The 16232-nt window shown below is 45.7% G+C and overlaps 1 protein-coding gene across 1 annotated transcript; it reads left to right on the top strand.

Annotated features, from left to right (window-relative positions):
• The first annotated feature begins 12961 nt into the window (after positions 1-12961).
• Positions 12962-15553, top strand: LOC100383121 (uncharacterized). The gene is made up of 7 exons (NM_001175787.1): positions 12962-13111; positions 13214-13240; positions 13353-13452; positions 14188-14334; positions 14417-14497; positions 14588-14733; positions 15238-15553. The coding sequence occupies exons 1-7, from the start codon at positions 13059-13061 to the stop codon at positions 15302-15304; spliced, it is 621 nt and encodes a 206-aa protein (NP_001169258.1). The 5' UTR covers positions 12962-13058; the 3' UTR covers positions 15305-15553.
• Positions 15554-16232: the final 679 nt, after the last annotated feature.

Raw genomic sequence — 16232 nt, forward strand, 5'->3', positions numbered from 1 at the left:
TATTGAGCCTCTAAAATATATAAAATATACTCGTTTTAAATTATATAGCATTTGTATATGTCACGCTTGTGCTCTTATAAAAACAATTGGACGAAGGCGCTCCAAAGCAGTAGTGGGAGTGGTACGAAGACCTACAACTAGAGCTGGATGAAATGCTTGTGGCTCGTCGGTTCGCTCGGTTTGTGGTCAGCTCGGCTCAACTCGGATAGGCCCGTTTGAATTTTTTCATGAGTTGATCTGACATCCTAGCTCGGTTTAGGGCTGGACGAAATACTCGTGGCTCGATAACTCGTTCGACACGGCTCGTTAGTAGCTCGGCTCGACTCGGCTCGTTTTAATTTTGTAGCGAGCCAAGCAAGCATTCTAGCTCGGTTCTCTAATGAGCCAGCTCGGGTTAGCTCGTGAGCTAGCTCGTGAGCCAAACGAGTCAAGCCACAACACAAGTTTGTCTAGTTGTTGGTGTCGTCTCATCTCTCATAGTCTTGTTTTCTCGTAGTTATGATCTGTGATATGGACATGTATGGATGTGTCATTTGCTTAAATATTTGTATTATTGCATGACTACATACCTACATTGCGTATTTAATATTTGATTATTGGTTATGGTTTTGTGAACTTTGTTTCTAGCAGCATATGATGTTAGTGTTGTGCAATAGAATGTTACATATTTGTGGAATGGATGATGAATTATTTTATAATGATGCTTGTTGCTATCTTATTATAATAAGGATTTGTAAATCTGTAAGTTAATACATATTTGGTTATTTAATTTAATATTAAAAGTTAGAAGCTAGGACAATGATATGATAATAGTATTATAAATGGTTTGGGTTTGCAGTGTTAAACACTTAAAATATGATTTTTCGGTTATATATTGTCGGCGTTCCGAGACCGGGGGGTCCCTGGGCCGACGAGTGAAATGTCGCCGCGTGCCCCAGCCCAGATGGGTCGGCGCGAGACGGAGCATGAAGGGGGGAACCACGGAGGGAGACAGGCAAGAGGGGAAACCCGCGACCTTCGTGTTGTCCTGCGCCCAGGTCGGGTGCGCTTGCAGTAGGGGGTTACAAGCGTCCGCGGAGGAGAGAGCGAGGGACTCTACGCGTCGTCCCGTCCCCTTCCCCGCGCGGCCAACCCTCTGTAAGAGGGTCCTGGTCCTTCCTTTTATAGGCGTAAGGAGAGGATCCAGGTGTACAATAGGGGGTGTAGCAGAGTGCTACGTGTCTAGCGGAGGAGAGCTAGCGCCCTAAGTACACGCCATCGTGGCGGTCGGAGAGGTTTTGGCACCTGGTTCGTGTGGTGTCGTGGCCGTCGGAGGAGCGCTGGAGCCTGGCGGAAGGACAGCTGTCGGAGCTGTCGAGTCTTTGCTGACGTCCTCTTGCTTCCGTAAGGGGCTTAGAGCCGCCGTCGTCACAGAGCGTGCGGGGCGCCATCATTGCCTATCTGGCAGAGCGAGCCAGATGGAACGTCGGTCTTGTCCCCCGTAGCCTGAGTCGGCTTGGGGTAGGGTAATGATGGCGCCTCCCGTTGACGTGGTCGGTCCGCGCCCCAGGTTGGGCGATGTGGAGGCTCCTCCGAGGTCGAGGTCGAGTCTGTCTTCCGTGGCCGAGGTCGAGTCCGAGCCCCTGGGTCGGGCGAGGCAGAGACCGTCGGCTGAGGCCAGGGCTGAGTCCGAGCCCTGGGGTCGGGCGAAGCGGAGTTTGTTGTCTTCCGAGGCTGAGCCCAAGTCCGAGCCCTGGGTTGGGCGGAGCGGAGTTCGCCGTCTTCCGGGGCAGAGCCCTAGTCCGAGCCCTGGGTCGGGCGGAGCGGAATTCGGCGTCTTCAAAGGCTGAGCCCGAGTCCGAGCCCTGGGTCGGGCGGAGCGGAGTTCGCCGTCTTCCGGGGCTGAGCCCGAGTCCGAGCCCTGGGTCGGGCGGAGCGGAGTTTCCTATGGTGCCTGAGGCCGGGCCTGACTGCCTGTCAGCCTCACTCTGTCGAGTGGCGCAGCAGTCGGAGCGGCGCAGGCGGCTGTCCTTCTATAAGGCCGATCAGTGGAGCGACGAAGTAACTGCGGTCACTTCGGCTCTGTCGACTGAAGGGCGCGCGTCAGGATAAAGGTGTCAGGCCACCTTTGCATTAAATGCCCCTACGATTTGGTCGGTTGGCGTGGCGACTTGGCCAGGGTTGCTTCTTGGCGAAGACTGGGCCTCGGGCGAGCCGGAAGTATGCTCGTCGCTGGAGGGGGGCCTCGGGCGAGACGGAGATCCTCTGGGGTCGGCTGCCCTTGCCCGAGGCTGGGCTCGGGCGAGGCGTGGTCGGGTCCCTCGAATGGACCGATCCCTGACTTAGTCGTACCCATCAGGCCTTTGCAGCTTTGTGCTGATGGGGGTTACCAGCTGAGAATTAGGAGCCTTGAGGGTACCCCGAATTATGGTCCCCGACATATATATTTATGTACATAGATCTTTGTATTTAGTTGTGTGGCTTGAAAGCTTAACGAGCTGGCTCGAGCTTCCTAACGAGCCGAGCTGAGCCAGATGTTTAGCTCGTTAGTATAACGAGTCGAGCCGAGCTGGCTCGTTAAAGTAACGAGCCATAACGAGCTCAGCTGGCTCGATATCCACCCTAGCTCGCGAGCTAAACGAGCTACCATATTTTAGCAAAACGAAACTATATGCATATTATTTATGCAACAATTGATGAACATATTGTATATATATGTGGTGTCTATGGCCTATAAGTTAAACTAATGATTGATAAACTATGTCTATGTGTTTAAATTGGGTTATGCGAATATCGTTGTGGGGTTTAACTGATGAACACGACATGAATTGTGAATCGATGAGTGATGAATTGTGTTAATTTGGTGTTACATTGATGTGGTCTGTGAAACTCTAGATATAATTATTATTTTTAATTATTAAATTAGTTTGGATTTAATTAGAAATTGATTATTATATGCATAATGAAAGGGAATTAGGCTTACACCTAGTCCCTAATTAATTTTGGTGGTTGAATTGGCCAACACAAACAATTGGACTAACTAGTTTGCCCAAGTGTATAGATTATACAGGTGTAAAAGGTTCACACTCAGCCAATAAAAAGACCAAGTTTTGGATTCAACAAAGGAGCAAAGTGGCAACCGGAGGCCCTCTGGTCTGGGAGCACCGGACTGTCCGGTGTACACCGGACAGTGTCCGGTGCACCACCGGACAGTGTCCGGTGCACCAGAGGACTCCACCCCAAACTCGCCACCTTCGGAAATTTCCAGAGGCACTCGCGCTATAATTCACCGGACTGTCCGGTGTACACCGGACAGTGTCCGGTGCGCCAAGGGAGGTCGGCCTCAGGAACTCGCCAGCTTCGGGAGACTCCAACGGCTAGTCCGCTAAAATTCACCGGACTGTCCGATGTGCACCGGACTGTCCGGTGCGACTCCGGAGCAACGGCTATCTCCGCGCCAACGGATACCTGCTGCGCATTTAATGCGCGCTCTGCGCGCGCAGATGGCAGGCGCGCCCATTCCGGCACATCGGACAAGGAACAGTAGCTGTCCGGTGTGCACCGGACACCCAGGCGGGCCCACAAGTCAGAAGCTCCAACGGTCAGAATCCAACGGCAGTGATGACGTGGCAGGGGGCACCGGACTGTCCGGTGTGCACCGGACTGTCCGGTGTGCCATCGAACAGACAGCCTCCCAACGACCACATTTGGTGGTTGGGGCTATAAATACCCCAACCACCCCATCATTCATTGCATCCAAGTTTTCCACTTCCCAACTACTACAAGAGCTCTAGCATTCAATTCTAGACACACCAAAGAGATCAAATCCTCTCCAAACTCCACACAACGCCATAGTAATTAGAGAGAGTGATTTGCTTGTGTTCTTTCGAGCTCTTGCGCTTGGATTGCTTTCTTCTTTCTTGATCCTTTCTTTGCAATCAAACTCACTTGTAATTGAGGCAAGAGACACCAAGCTTGTGGTGGTCCTTGCGGGAACTTTGTGTTCCAAGTGATTGAGAAAAAAAAGCTCACTCGATCCGCGGATCGTTTGAGAGAGGGAAGGGTTGAAAGAGATCCGGCCTTTGTGGCCTCCTCAACGGGGAGTAGGTTTGCAAGAACCGAACCTCGGTAAAACAAATCTCCGTGTCTCACTTGCTTATTTGCTTGGGATTTGTTTTGAGCCCTCTCTTGCGGACTCGTTTCTTTAATACTAACGCTAACCCGGCTTGTAGTTGTGTTTATATTTGTAAATTTCAGTTTCACCCTATTCACCCCCCCTCTAGGCGACTTTCAATTGGTATCAGAGCCCGGTGCTTCATTAGAGCCTAACCGCTCGAAGTGATGTCGGGAGATCACGCCAAGAAGGAGATGGAGACCGGCGAAAAGCCCACTACAAGCAACGGGAGCACTTCATCGGAAGAGTCCCGCACCAAGAGGAGGGAAAAGAAGAAGATCTCCTCCAACAAAGGGAAGGAGAAGAAATCTTCTTCTCACCACAAAGAGAAGAAGGAAAAATCTTCTTCCCACAAGCCACATCGGAGCGGAGACAAACAAAAGAGGATGAGGAAAGTGGTCTACTACGAGACCGACACTTCATCAACATCGACCTCCGGCTCCGACGCGCCCTCCGTAACTTCTAAACGCCAAGAGCGTAAGAAGTTTAGTAAGATTCCCCTACACTACCCTCGCATTTCTAAACATGCACCTTTACTTTCCGTCCCATTAGGCAAACCACCAACTTTTGATGGTGAAGATTATGCTAGGTGGAGTGATTTAATGCGATTTCATCTAACCTCACTCCACAAAAGTATATGGGATGTTGTTGAGTTTGGTGCACAGGTACCATCGGTAGGGGACAAGGATTATGATGAGGATGAGGTGGCCCAAATCGAGCACTTCAACTCTCAAGCGACAACGATACTCCTCGCCTCTTTAAGTAGAGAGGAGTATAACAAAGTTCAAGGGTTGAAGAGCGCCAAGGAGGTTTGGGATGTGCTCAAAACCGCGCACGAGGGAGATGAGCTTACAAAGATCACCAAGCGGGAAATGATCGAGGGGGAGCTCGGTCGGTTCCGGCTTCGCAAAGGGGAAGAGCCACAACACATGTACAACCGGCTCAAGACCTTGGTGAACCAAGTGCGCAACCTCGGGAGCATAAAGTGGGACGACCACGAAATGGTTAAGGTTATTCTAAGATCTCTCATTTTCCTTAACCCCACTCAAGTTCAATTAATTCGTGGTAATTCTAGATATACTAAAATGACCCCCGAGGAAGTAATCGGGCATTTTGTAAGTTTTGAGTGCATGATCGAAGGCTCAAGAAAGATCAACGAGCTTGACGAACCCACCACATCCGAAGCTCAACCCGTCGCATTCAAGGCGACGGAGGAAAAGAAGGAGGAGGCTACACCAAGTCGACAACCAATAGACGCCTCCAAGCTTGACAATGAGGAAATGGCGCTCGTCATCAAGAGCTTCCGCCAAATCCTCAAGCAAAGGAGAGGGAAAGACTACAAGTCCCGCTCCAAGAAAGTTTGCTACAAGTGTGGTAAGCCCGGTCACTTTATTGCAAAATGTCCATTATCAAGTGACAGTGACAGGGATAACGACAAGAAGGGCAAGAGGAGAGAAAAGAAGAGGTACTACAAAAAGAAGGGCGGCGATGCCCATGTTTGTCGGGAATGGGATTCCGACGAAAGTTCAAGCGACTCCTCCGACGACGAGGACGCCGCCAACATCGCCGTCACCAAGGGACTTCTCTTCCCCAACGTCGGCCACAAGTGCCTCATGGCAAAGGACGGCAAAAGGAAGGTAAAATCAAGATCCTCCACTAAAAATGAAACCTCTAGTGATGATAATGCTAGTGATGAGGAAGATAATTTGCGTACCCTTTTTGCCAATCTTAACATGGAACAAAAAGAAAAATTAAATGAATTGATTAGTGCTATTCATGAAAAGGATGACCTTCTGGATTCTCAAGAGGATTGTCTAATTAAAGAAAATAAGAAACATGTTAAGGTTAAAAATGCTTATGCTCTAGAAATTGAGAAATGTGAAAAATTATCTAGTGAGCTAAGTACTTGCCGTGAGATGATTGACAACCTTAGGAATGAAAATGCTAGTTTAAATGCTAAGGTTGATTCACATGTTTGTAAAGTTTCAATTCCCAATCCTAGAGATAATAATGATGATTTGCTTGCTAGGATTGAAGAATTAAACATTTCTCTTGCTAGCCTTAAGGTAGAAAATGTAAATTTAATTGCTAAGGCTAAAGAACTAGATGTTTGCAATACTACCATCTCCAATCTTAGAGATAAAAATGATATTCTTCATGCTAAGATTGTTGAACTCAACTCTTGCAAACCCTCTACATCTATTGTTGAGCATGTATCTATTTGTACTAGATGTAGAGATGTTGATGTTAATGCTATTCATGATCATATGGCTTTAATTAAACAACAAAATGATCACATAGCAAAACTAGATGCTAAAATTGCCGAGCACAACTTAGAAAATGAGAAATTTAAATTTGCTCGTAGCATGCTTTATAATGGGAGACGCCCGTGCATCAAGGATGGCATTGGCTTCCAAAGGGGAGACAATGTCAAAATCAATGCCCCTCCTAAAAGATTGTCCAATTTTGTTAAGGGCAAGGCTCTCATGCCTCAGGATAACGAGGGTTACATTTTATACCCTGCCGGTTATCCCGAGAGCAAAATTAGGAGAATTCATTCTAGGAAGTCTCACTCTGGCCCTAATCATGCTTTCATGTATAAGGGTGAGACATCTAGCTCTAGGCAACCAACCCATGCTAAGTTGCCTAGAAAGAAAACTCCTAATGCATCAAATGATCATAACATTTCATTTAAAACTTTTGATGCATCTTATGTTTTGACTAACAAATCTGGCAAGGTAGTTGCCAAATATGTTGGGGGCAAGCACAAGGGCTCCAAGACTTGTGTTTGGGTACCCAAAGTTCTTGTGTCTAATGCCAAAGGACCCAAAACCATTTGGGTACCTAAAGTCAAGAACTAAACTTGTTTTGTAGGTTTATGCATCCGGGGGCTCAAGTTGGATACTCGACAGCGGGTGCACAAACCATATGACTGGGGAGAAAAGGATGTTCTCCTCATATGAGAAAAACCAAGATCCCCAAAGAGCGATCACATTCGGGGATGGAAATCAAGGTTTGGTCAAAGGTTTGGGTAAAATTGCTATTTCACCTGACCATTCCATTTCAAATGTTTTTCTTGTTGATTCATTAGACTACAATTTGCTTTCCGTATCTCAATTATGTCAAATGGGCTACAACTGTCTATTCACTGATATTGGTGTCTCTGTCTTTAGAAGAAGTGATGATTCAATAGCATTTAAGGGAGTGTTAGAGGGTCAGCTATACTTGGTAGATTTTGATAGAGCTGAACTCGACACTTGCTTAATTGCTAAGACTAACATGGGTTGGCTCTGGCACCGCCGACTAGCCCATGTTGGGATGAAGAATCTTCACAAGCTTCTAAAGGGAGAACACATTTTAGGATTAACAAATGTTCATTTTGAGAAAGACAGGATTTGTAGCGCATGCCAAGCAGGGAAGCAAGTTGGCACTCATCATCCGCATAAGAACATAATGACGACCGACAGGCCACTGGAGCTCCTGCACATGGATCTATTCGGCCCGATCGCTTACATAAGCATCGGCGGGAGTAAGTACTGTCTTGTTATTGTGGATGATTATTCTCGCTTCACTTGGGTATTCTTTTTACAGGAAAAATCTCAAACCCAAGAGACCTTAAAGGGATTCTTGAGACGGGCTCAAAATGAGTTCGGCTTAAGGATCAAGAAAATTAGAAGCGACAACGGGACGGAGTTCAAGAACTCTCAAATCGAAGGCTTTCTTGAGGAGGAGGGCATCAAGCATGAGTTCTCTTCTCCCTACACTCCACAACAAAATGGTGTAGTGGAGAGGAAGAATAGAACTTTATTGGACATGGCGAGAACCATGCTTGATGAATACAAGACTTCGGATCGGTTTTGGGCAGAGGCGGTCAACACCGCTTGCTACGCCATCAACCGGTTATATCTTCACCGAATCCTCAAGAAGACATCGTATGAACTCCTATCCGGTAAAAAGCCCAACATTTCATATTTTAGAGTCTTTGGTAGCAAATGCTTTATTCTTGTTAAAAGAGGTAGAAAATCTAAATTTGCTCCTAAGACTGTAGAAGGCTTTTTACTAGGATATGATTCAAACACAAGGGCATATAGAGTCTTTAACAAGTCCTCTGGACAAGTTGAAGTTTCTTGTGACGTTGTGTTTGATGAGACTAACGGCTCTCAAGTAGAGCAAGTTGATCTTGATGAGATAGGTGAAGAAGAGGCTCCATGCATCGCGCTAAGGAACATGTCCATCGGGGATGTGTGTCCTAAGGAATCCGAAGAGCCTCCAAATGCACAAGATCAACCATCCTCCTCCACGCAGGCATCCCCACCGACTCATAATGAGGATGAGGCTCAAGTTGATGAAATAGAAGATCAAGCAAATGAGCCACCTCAAGATGACGGCAATGATCAAGGGGGAGATGCAAATGATCAAGAAAAGGAGGATGAGCAAGAACCAATGGCGCCCCACCCAAGAGTCCACCAAGCAATTCAACGAGATCACCCCGTCGACACCATCCTAGGCAACATTCATAAGGGGGTAACTACTCGATCTCGTGTCGCACATTTTTGTGAACATTTCTCGTTTGTTTCCTCTTTTGAGCCACACAGGGTAGAGGAAGCACTCCAAGATTCGGATTGGGTGGTGGCGATGCAAGAGGAGCTCAACAACTTCACTAGAAATAAGGTATGGCATTTAGTTCCACGTCCTAACCAAAATGTTGTAGGAACCAAATGGGTCTTCCGCAACAAGCAAGACGAGCATGGTGTGGTGACAAGGAACAAAGCTCGACTTGTGGCCAAGGGATACTCCCAAGTCGAAGGTTTGGATTTCGGTGAAACCTATGCACCCGTAGCTAGGCTTGAGTCAATTCGCATATTATTAGCCTATGCTACTTACCATGGCTTTAAGCTTTATCAAATGGACGTGAAAAGTGCCTTCCTCAATGGACCAATCAAGGAAGAAGTCTATGTTGAGCAACCTCCCGGCTTTGAAGACAGTGAGTATCCTAACCATGTCTATAAGCTCTCTAAGGCGCTTTATGGGCTCAAGCAAGCCCCAAGAGCATGGTATGAATGCCTTAGAGATTTTCTTATTGCAAATGGATTCAAAGTCGGAAAGGCCGATCCTACGCTCTTTACCAAAACACTTGAAAATGATTTGTTTGTATGCCAAATTTATGTTGATGATATTATATTTGGGTCTACTAACGAATCTACATGTGAAGAGTTTAGTAGGATCATGACACAAAAGTTCGAGATGTCAATGATGGGAGAGTTGAAGTACTTCTTAGGATTTCAAGTGAAGCAACTCCAAGAGGGCACCTTCATTAGCCAAACCAAGTACACTCAAGACATTCTTGCTAAGTTTGGGATGAAGGATGCCAAACCCATCAAGACACCCATGGGAACTAATGGGCATCTCGACCTCGACACGGGAGGTAAGTCCGTGGATCAAAAGGTATACCGGTCAATGATAGGTTCTTTACTCTATTTATGTGCATCTCGACCGGATATTATGCTTTCCGTATGCATGTGTGCAAGATTCCAAGCCGACCCTAAGGAAGCTCACCTTACGGCCGTAAAACGAATCTTGAGATATTTAGCGTATACTCCTAAGTTTGGGCTTTGGTATCCTAGGGGATCCACATTTGATTTAATTGGATATTCTGATGCCGATTGGGCGGGGTGTAAAATCAATAGGAAGAGCACATCGGGGACTTGCTAGTTCTTGGGAAGATCCTTGGTGTCTTGGGCTTCAAAGAAGCAAAATTCGGTTGCTCTTTCCACCGCCGAAGCCGAGTACATTGCCGCAGGTCATTGTTGCGCGCAATTGCTTTGGATGAGGCAAACCCTGCGGGACTATGGTTACAAATTAACCAAAGTCCCTTTGCTATGTGATAATGAGAGTGCAATCAAAATGGCCGACAATCCCGTCGAGCATAGCCGCACTAAACACATAGCCATTCGTTATCATTTTCTTAGGGATCACCAACAAAAGGGAGATATCGAGATTTCTTACATTAACACTAAAGATCAATTAGCCGATATCTTTACCAAGCCTCTTGATGAACAATCTTTTAACAAACTTAGGCATGAGCTCAATATTCTTGATTCACGCAATTTCTTTTGCTAGATTGCACACATTGCTCTTCTATATACCTTTGATCATATCTCTTTTATATGCTATGACTAATGTGCTTTCAAGTCTATTTCAAACCAAGTCATAGGTATATTGAAAGGGAATTGGAGTCTTCGGCGAAGACAAAGGCTTCCACTCCGTAACTCATCCTTCGCCGCCACTCCGCGCTTCTCTCCATCTTTAGGGGGAGAATTCCAAGCAAAAGGACTTCGTCTTTGGTATAATCTTAACTCATTTATTTATGACCAAAGGGGAAGATAGCACTTCGAGGGCTCTAATGATTGCGTTTTTGGCGATTCATGCCAAAAAGGGGGAGAAATGAGCCCAAAGCAAAAGGACCGCACCAATTTCAAAAACTTAGTGTTGAATATTTTTCATTTGGTTTTCCTATTGTGTTCAAAAGGGGGAGAAAGTAGTATTTCAAAATGATATATCAAAACCCTCTTGAACACTAAGAGGAGAACCTCATTTAGGGGGAGTTTTGTTTAGTCATAGGAAAAGCATTCGAAACAAGGGGAGAAAATTTGAAATCTTGAAAATGCTTTGCAAAACTCTTATTCACTACCTTTGACTATTTGCAAAAGAACTTTGAAAAGAATTTACAAAAGAATTTTGCAAAAACAAAACATGTGGTGCAAGCGTGGTCCAAAATGTTAAATAAGAAAGAACAATCCATGCATATCTTGTAAGTTTTTATTTTGGCTCAAATTCAAGCAACCTTTACACTTACATTATGCAAACTAGTTCAATTATGCACTTCTATATTTGCTTTGGTTTGTGTTGGCATCAATCACCAAAAAGGGGGGAGATTGAAAGGGAATTAGGCTTACACCTAGTCCCTAATTAATTTTGGTGGTTGAATTGGCCAACACAAACAATTGGACTAACTAGTTTGCCCAAGTGTATAGATTATACAGGTGTAAAAGGTTCACACTCAGCCAATAAAAAGGCCAAGTTTTGGATTCAACAAAGGAGCAAAGTGGCAACCGGAGGCCCTCTGGTCTGGGAGCACCGGACTGTCCGGTGTACACCGGACAGTGTCCGGTGCACCACCGGACAGTGTCCGGTGCACCAGAGGACTCCACCCCAAACTCGCCACCTTCGGGAATTTCCAGAGGCACTCGCGCTATAATTCACCGGACTGTCCGGTGTACACCGGACAGTGTCCGGTGCGCCAAGGGAGGTCGGCCTCAGGAACTCGCCAGCTTCGGGAGACTCCAACGGCTAGTCCGCTAAAATTCACCGGACTGTCCGATGTGCACCGGACTGTCCGGTGCGACTCCGGAGCAACGGCTATCTCCGCGCCAACGGATACCTGCTGCGCATTTAATGCGCGCTCTGCGCGCGCAGATGGCAGGCGCGCCCATTCCGGCACACCGGACAAGGAACAATAGCTGTCCGGTGTGCACCGGACACCCAGGCGGGCCCACAAGTCAGAAGCTCCAACGATCAGAATCCAACGGCAGTGATGACGTGGCAGGGGGCACCGGACTGTCCGGTGTACACCGGACTGTCCGGTGTGCCATCGAACAGACAGCCTCCCAACGGCCACATTTGGTGGTTGGGGCTATAAATACCCCAACCACCCCATCATTCATTGCATCCAAGTTTTCCACTTCCCAACTACTACAAGAGCTCTAGCATTCAATTCTAGACACACCAAAGAGATCAAATCCTCTCCAAACTCCACACAACGCCATAGTAATTAGAGAGAGTGATTTGCTTGTGTTCTTTCGAGCTCTTGCGCTTGGATTGCTTTCTTCTTTCTTGATCCTTTCTTTGCAATCAAACTCACTTGTAATTGAGGCAAGAGACACCAAGCTTGTGGTGGTCCTTGCGGGAACTTTGTGTTCCAAGTGATTGAGAAAAGAAAGCTCACTCGATCCGCGGATCGTTTGAGAGAGGGAAGGGTTGAAAGAGATCCGGCCTTTGTGGCCTCCTCAACGGGGAGTAGGTTTGCAAGAACCGAACCTCGGTAAAACAAATCTCCGTGTCTCACTTGCTTATTTGCTTGGGATTTGTTTTGAGCCCTCTCTTGCGGACTCGTTTCTTTAATACTAACGCTAACCCGGCTTGTAGTTGTGTTTATATTTGTAAATTTCAGTTTCGCCCTATTCACCCCCCCTCTAGGCGACTTTCACATAATGTTTTTTCTATTGTGGCTCGTGAGCTAAACCAGTTAGCTCGAGCTCGTAAACATGCCGAACTAGGCTGACTCTATAATTCGTTAGCTTAACGAGCTAAACTGACTCTATGACTCGTTAGATTAACGAGCCGAATCGAACCGAGCCAACTCTTTAGTTTAAGGCCCTGTTTGGCATAGCTTATTTTCAGCTTCTTCACAAATTTAAGCAGAAGTTCTGACAAACAGACAGCTTTTGCAGCAGCTTATTAATTCAGCTGCTTTTTAAAATAAACTAAAAACAGACAACAAGCAGAAGCTGTTTTTTACTAGCTTATCAGATAAGTTGTTTCTTTAATAAGCAGCAGCTGTGTCAAACAGCTCTGGGAAACCAGCTCGAATTCTGCCGATCCGAGCCTGTCTCGATATGCAGCCCTTACCTACAACGGATGCGAGTTGCTCATCTGTGGGCCGCGGTGTGGCCGCCACCTCATCACAGGCGCCCACCACTACCAGGCCACCCCAAAACGCAACGCATCGCGACGGCTCCCCAACCCCAACAAGTCTCTTGGCCAGGTCTCCCTCTCCCCGGCTCTCCGCCTTCCTCTTCCAGTCCCCGCGCGCGAGATCGCCGCCCCGTGTGGGCCCTAGATCCCGATGGCCTCGCGCCGCCGCACCCTGCTCAAGGTCATCATCCTCGGCGATAGTGGGTGCGCGCTTCAGATCCCCTCCTCCCTGGCCCCACTCCCGCTCCCCCCTTGCGAACGCTTTGCCTTTTTGTCTCTCGCTGATCTCTGTTTCCTGTGATCTAGGGTTGGGAAGACTTCCTTGATGAACCAGTATCCTGCGATTCGGATCGATTCTTGACAAGCTGACTTGATTTCGTTTCGTCGATTTTTTTATTTCTTCTGGTTGGTTGGCTTGTTTTCTTTGAGCTGTGATGTAATTCAGATATGTGAACAAGAAGTTCAGCAATCAGTACAAGGCTACGATCGGCGCGGATTTCCTCACCAAGGAGGTGCAGTTCGAGGACAGGCTCTTCACTCTGCAAGTAAGATTGGTTCCCCTATCCATATGCTGTGCCGTGCTCCGCGAGTAGTTCGGTTTCTTTACGTCAACTTAGTACTTTATTAATTAGTTTGCGAATTTATCAGCCATGATGCTTAAAAAGTATAAGAGAGGATGTTTGCCGTTAAACACTCGAATGCTTGCTTGTTAGGCCATAGCATCATGTTTGTTGCGGCCGACACAGTCTACCCAATATGCTGTTTTATTTAGGCAGTTCGCTTGCACTTGAAATATCGAGCTCCGGCACTAGCTCTTGTTGACAAAATGTCAGTTCATCAATTTTATTGCTTCATTAATTTACTGCATTAGCAAAACAATGCAGCGAAGTATTTCTGCTATAAAACGCTCCTCCTAAATTGTAAAAAGTGTACTCTTCACAACTTGTGGGCATGTACATTATTTTCATTAATAGTGAATCAGATGTTGGCATCGCGCTGCTGATTGTCATGATGTTGTTTAGATTAGCATAGGGCATTTGGGACAAGTGTGTCATTAACCCTTTTTTGTACTTGACCGAAATCTTGATCTTTGCTTAATTAACAGATGACTGTTCAGATAATTTCAAACCTTCTAGATATCTGTTATTTTTTTATGCTTCTTCATCTTGGTCGTCTCTATTGCGTACATAATAAATGTAGATTCAGAATAATATGATGTGAAGAGAAATGTCAAAGGTATTGTCCGCTGGTTTAGGGTATTTAACAACATATCTTTGTAGATATGGGACACTGCTGGCCAGGAAAGGTTTCAGAGTCTCGGCGTTGCATTCTACCGGGGAGCAGATTGTTGTGTCCTAGTCTATGATGTTAATTCTATGAAATCATTTGACAACCTGAATAACTGGCGAGAAGAGTTTCTAATTCAGGTGAAATATCTCCAATGGTTTATTAGTTCAGTCTCACAGCAATCCTGTCTTTTTATCTAACTTTGGATGTTTCCCTCTGCAGGCTAGCCCATCAGATCCTGATAATTTCCCTTTTGTTCTGTTGGGTAACAAAGTTGATGTAGATGGTGGCAACAGCCGCGTGGTAAACACCACTGCACGATTTGCTCTCAGAATAAATTCTCCGCTTGAACTAGATTGTGCTGGTTAGAAATGTGAACCACTTTCATTTTAGGTATCTGAGAAAAAGGCAAAGGCATGGTGTGCTTCCAAAGGGAACATCCCGTACTTTGAGACGTCTGCTAAGGACGGAACGAACGTGGAAGACGCCTTCCAGTGTATCGTGAAGAATGCTCTGAAGAATGAGCCAGAGGAAGAACTGTAAGCACACTGATTCTCCTTCCTCTTCATTTTTGATTGACACTTGACAGTACTGGTTTTATGCGACATTAATCATCGCAAGTACTAGAAAATGGAGAACCGCAGCAAGACTAATTACGTTCGAAACATCAAGTGATGCTCATGTTGGGTCTTTTGCTCCAGTTGTTAGTCATCAACAAAACTAGACACCTTTTGCTGGTCCTCTTTTTGGGGGTGTAATTGGATCGTGTACCAGGACTAGCATCATTTGCAGCAATAATACTAGAGTAGTAAGATTTTGAATTTAAATAACTTATGTCGGTCCCTTCTTTCAGTATTATCTATGTCAAATCATCGTTCAGGTCTCTTTTCCTGAGGACCAGACCTGTTTTTTGTTTCCATGCGTTGGTTCTTTTCTTTGGGTGATATGTTTGCATAGTTTCAGGACTGCACCGTTCGTTTCTTTCTCTTGGTTGTATTTCTTTCTGAGCGTTCTTTTTTGATCTTGTCGATCTGTTCTTGAAGGTATGTGCCAGATACCGTGGACGTGGTGGGTGGCAACCGGGCCCAGAGATCATCCGGGTGCTGTTAAGGCACGAGGCATCACGAGGCGTTGTGACCATCATCGTCGGTTATGCAGTGACCAAACAATACCTTAGCATTGCTGGGTCTCCGTGGTTATCTACGTATCCGTATTCCATTTGTTACCTTTCCAGTCTCACTGCTATGTACCCAAGGGCGCCTGTCAATTCGGTGGACTTTGTGCAGTTTCATCAGTAGCGTCATACCTTGTGAATACAATTGGCCAAAATAAGAGGAAGTGTAAACTAAAGTTCATGCTTTATGGTTTTGTGTTGTATTAACTCGTCCGCCTTTTCCTCGCTTTCTGCTTCAGTGCAAACATGTTAATGCCATCGCTTAGGCTATTCATTAAGGGCTAGTTTGGAAAATCCATTTTTCCAAGGTATTCCTATTTTTTCAAGGAAAAATGAATTAATTTCCCTTAAAAAAATGAAAATTTCTTGGGACAATGGGGTTCCAAACTAGCTCTAAGAGTAGTTTTATCGCATTGTTTCTAAGGCTATTATGTAAACATTTGCCTAGAAAACAATATCCAGAGTTTCAAAAACTCTGTTAGAGCATGTATAATCCCTTTTAGGGCTAGTTTAGAAATTCCATTTTCTAAAGAATTTTTATTTTTTAATGGAAATTAGTTTATTTTTTTCTTGGAAAAATAGATATATTTTGGAAAAATAGTGTTCCCAAACTAACCCTTAATATGAGGTTTCTATGGGATTGAAAATATATAAGTTATGATCAAAGGCTTTAGATTATAACATGTATTCTCTTAGTTCCTTAAACTTGGAAAACTGATCTATGGTCTTTGAATTGTAATTGTGTATTCCTTAGTTCGACCCCAACGCATAGACGCGATGCACAAGGCATATGGTTGCCCACTGGAACTGTTCCCCACGAAATCGGCTTCCAACACATAACCGATGCATTTTTGCGTGGCTTGG

The sequence above is a fragment of the Zea mays genome, chromosome 6, assembly GCF_902167145.1.
Source record: "Zea mays cultivar B73 chromosome 6, Zm-B73-REFERENCE-NAM-5.0, whole genome shotgun sequence".
Lineage (NCBI taxonomy): Eukaryota > Viridiplantae > Streptophyta > Magnoliopsida > Poales > Poaceae > Zea > Zea mays.

Coding starts and splice junctions, on each gene's coding strand:
- LOC100383121 (NM_001175787.1), top strand. CDS start 13,059: ATGGCCTCGCGCCGCCGCACCCTGCTCAAGGTCATCATCCTCGGCGAT. Junction 13,241..13,352: donor AAGACTTCCTTGATGAACCA/GTATCCTGCGAT, acceptor GATGTAATTCAG/ATATGTGAACAAGAAGTTCA. Junction 14,335..14,416: donor GAGAAGAGTTTCTAATTCAG/GTGAAATATCTC, acceptor TTCCCTCTGCAG/GCTAGCCCATCAGATCCTGA.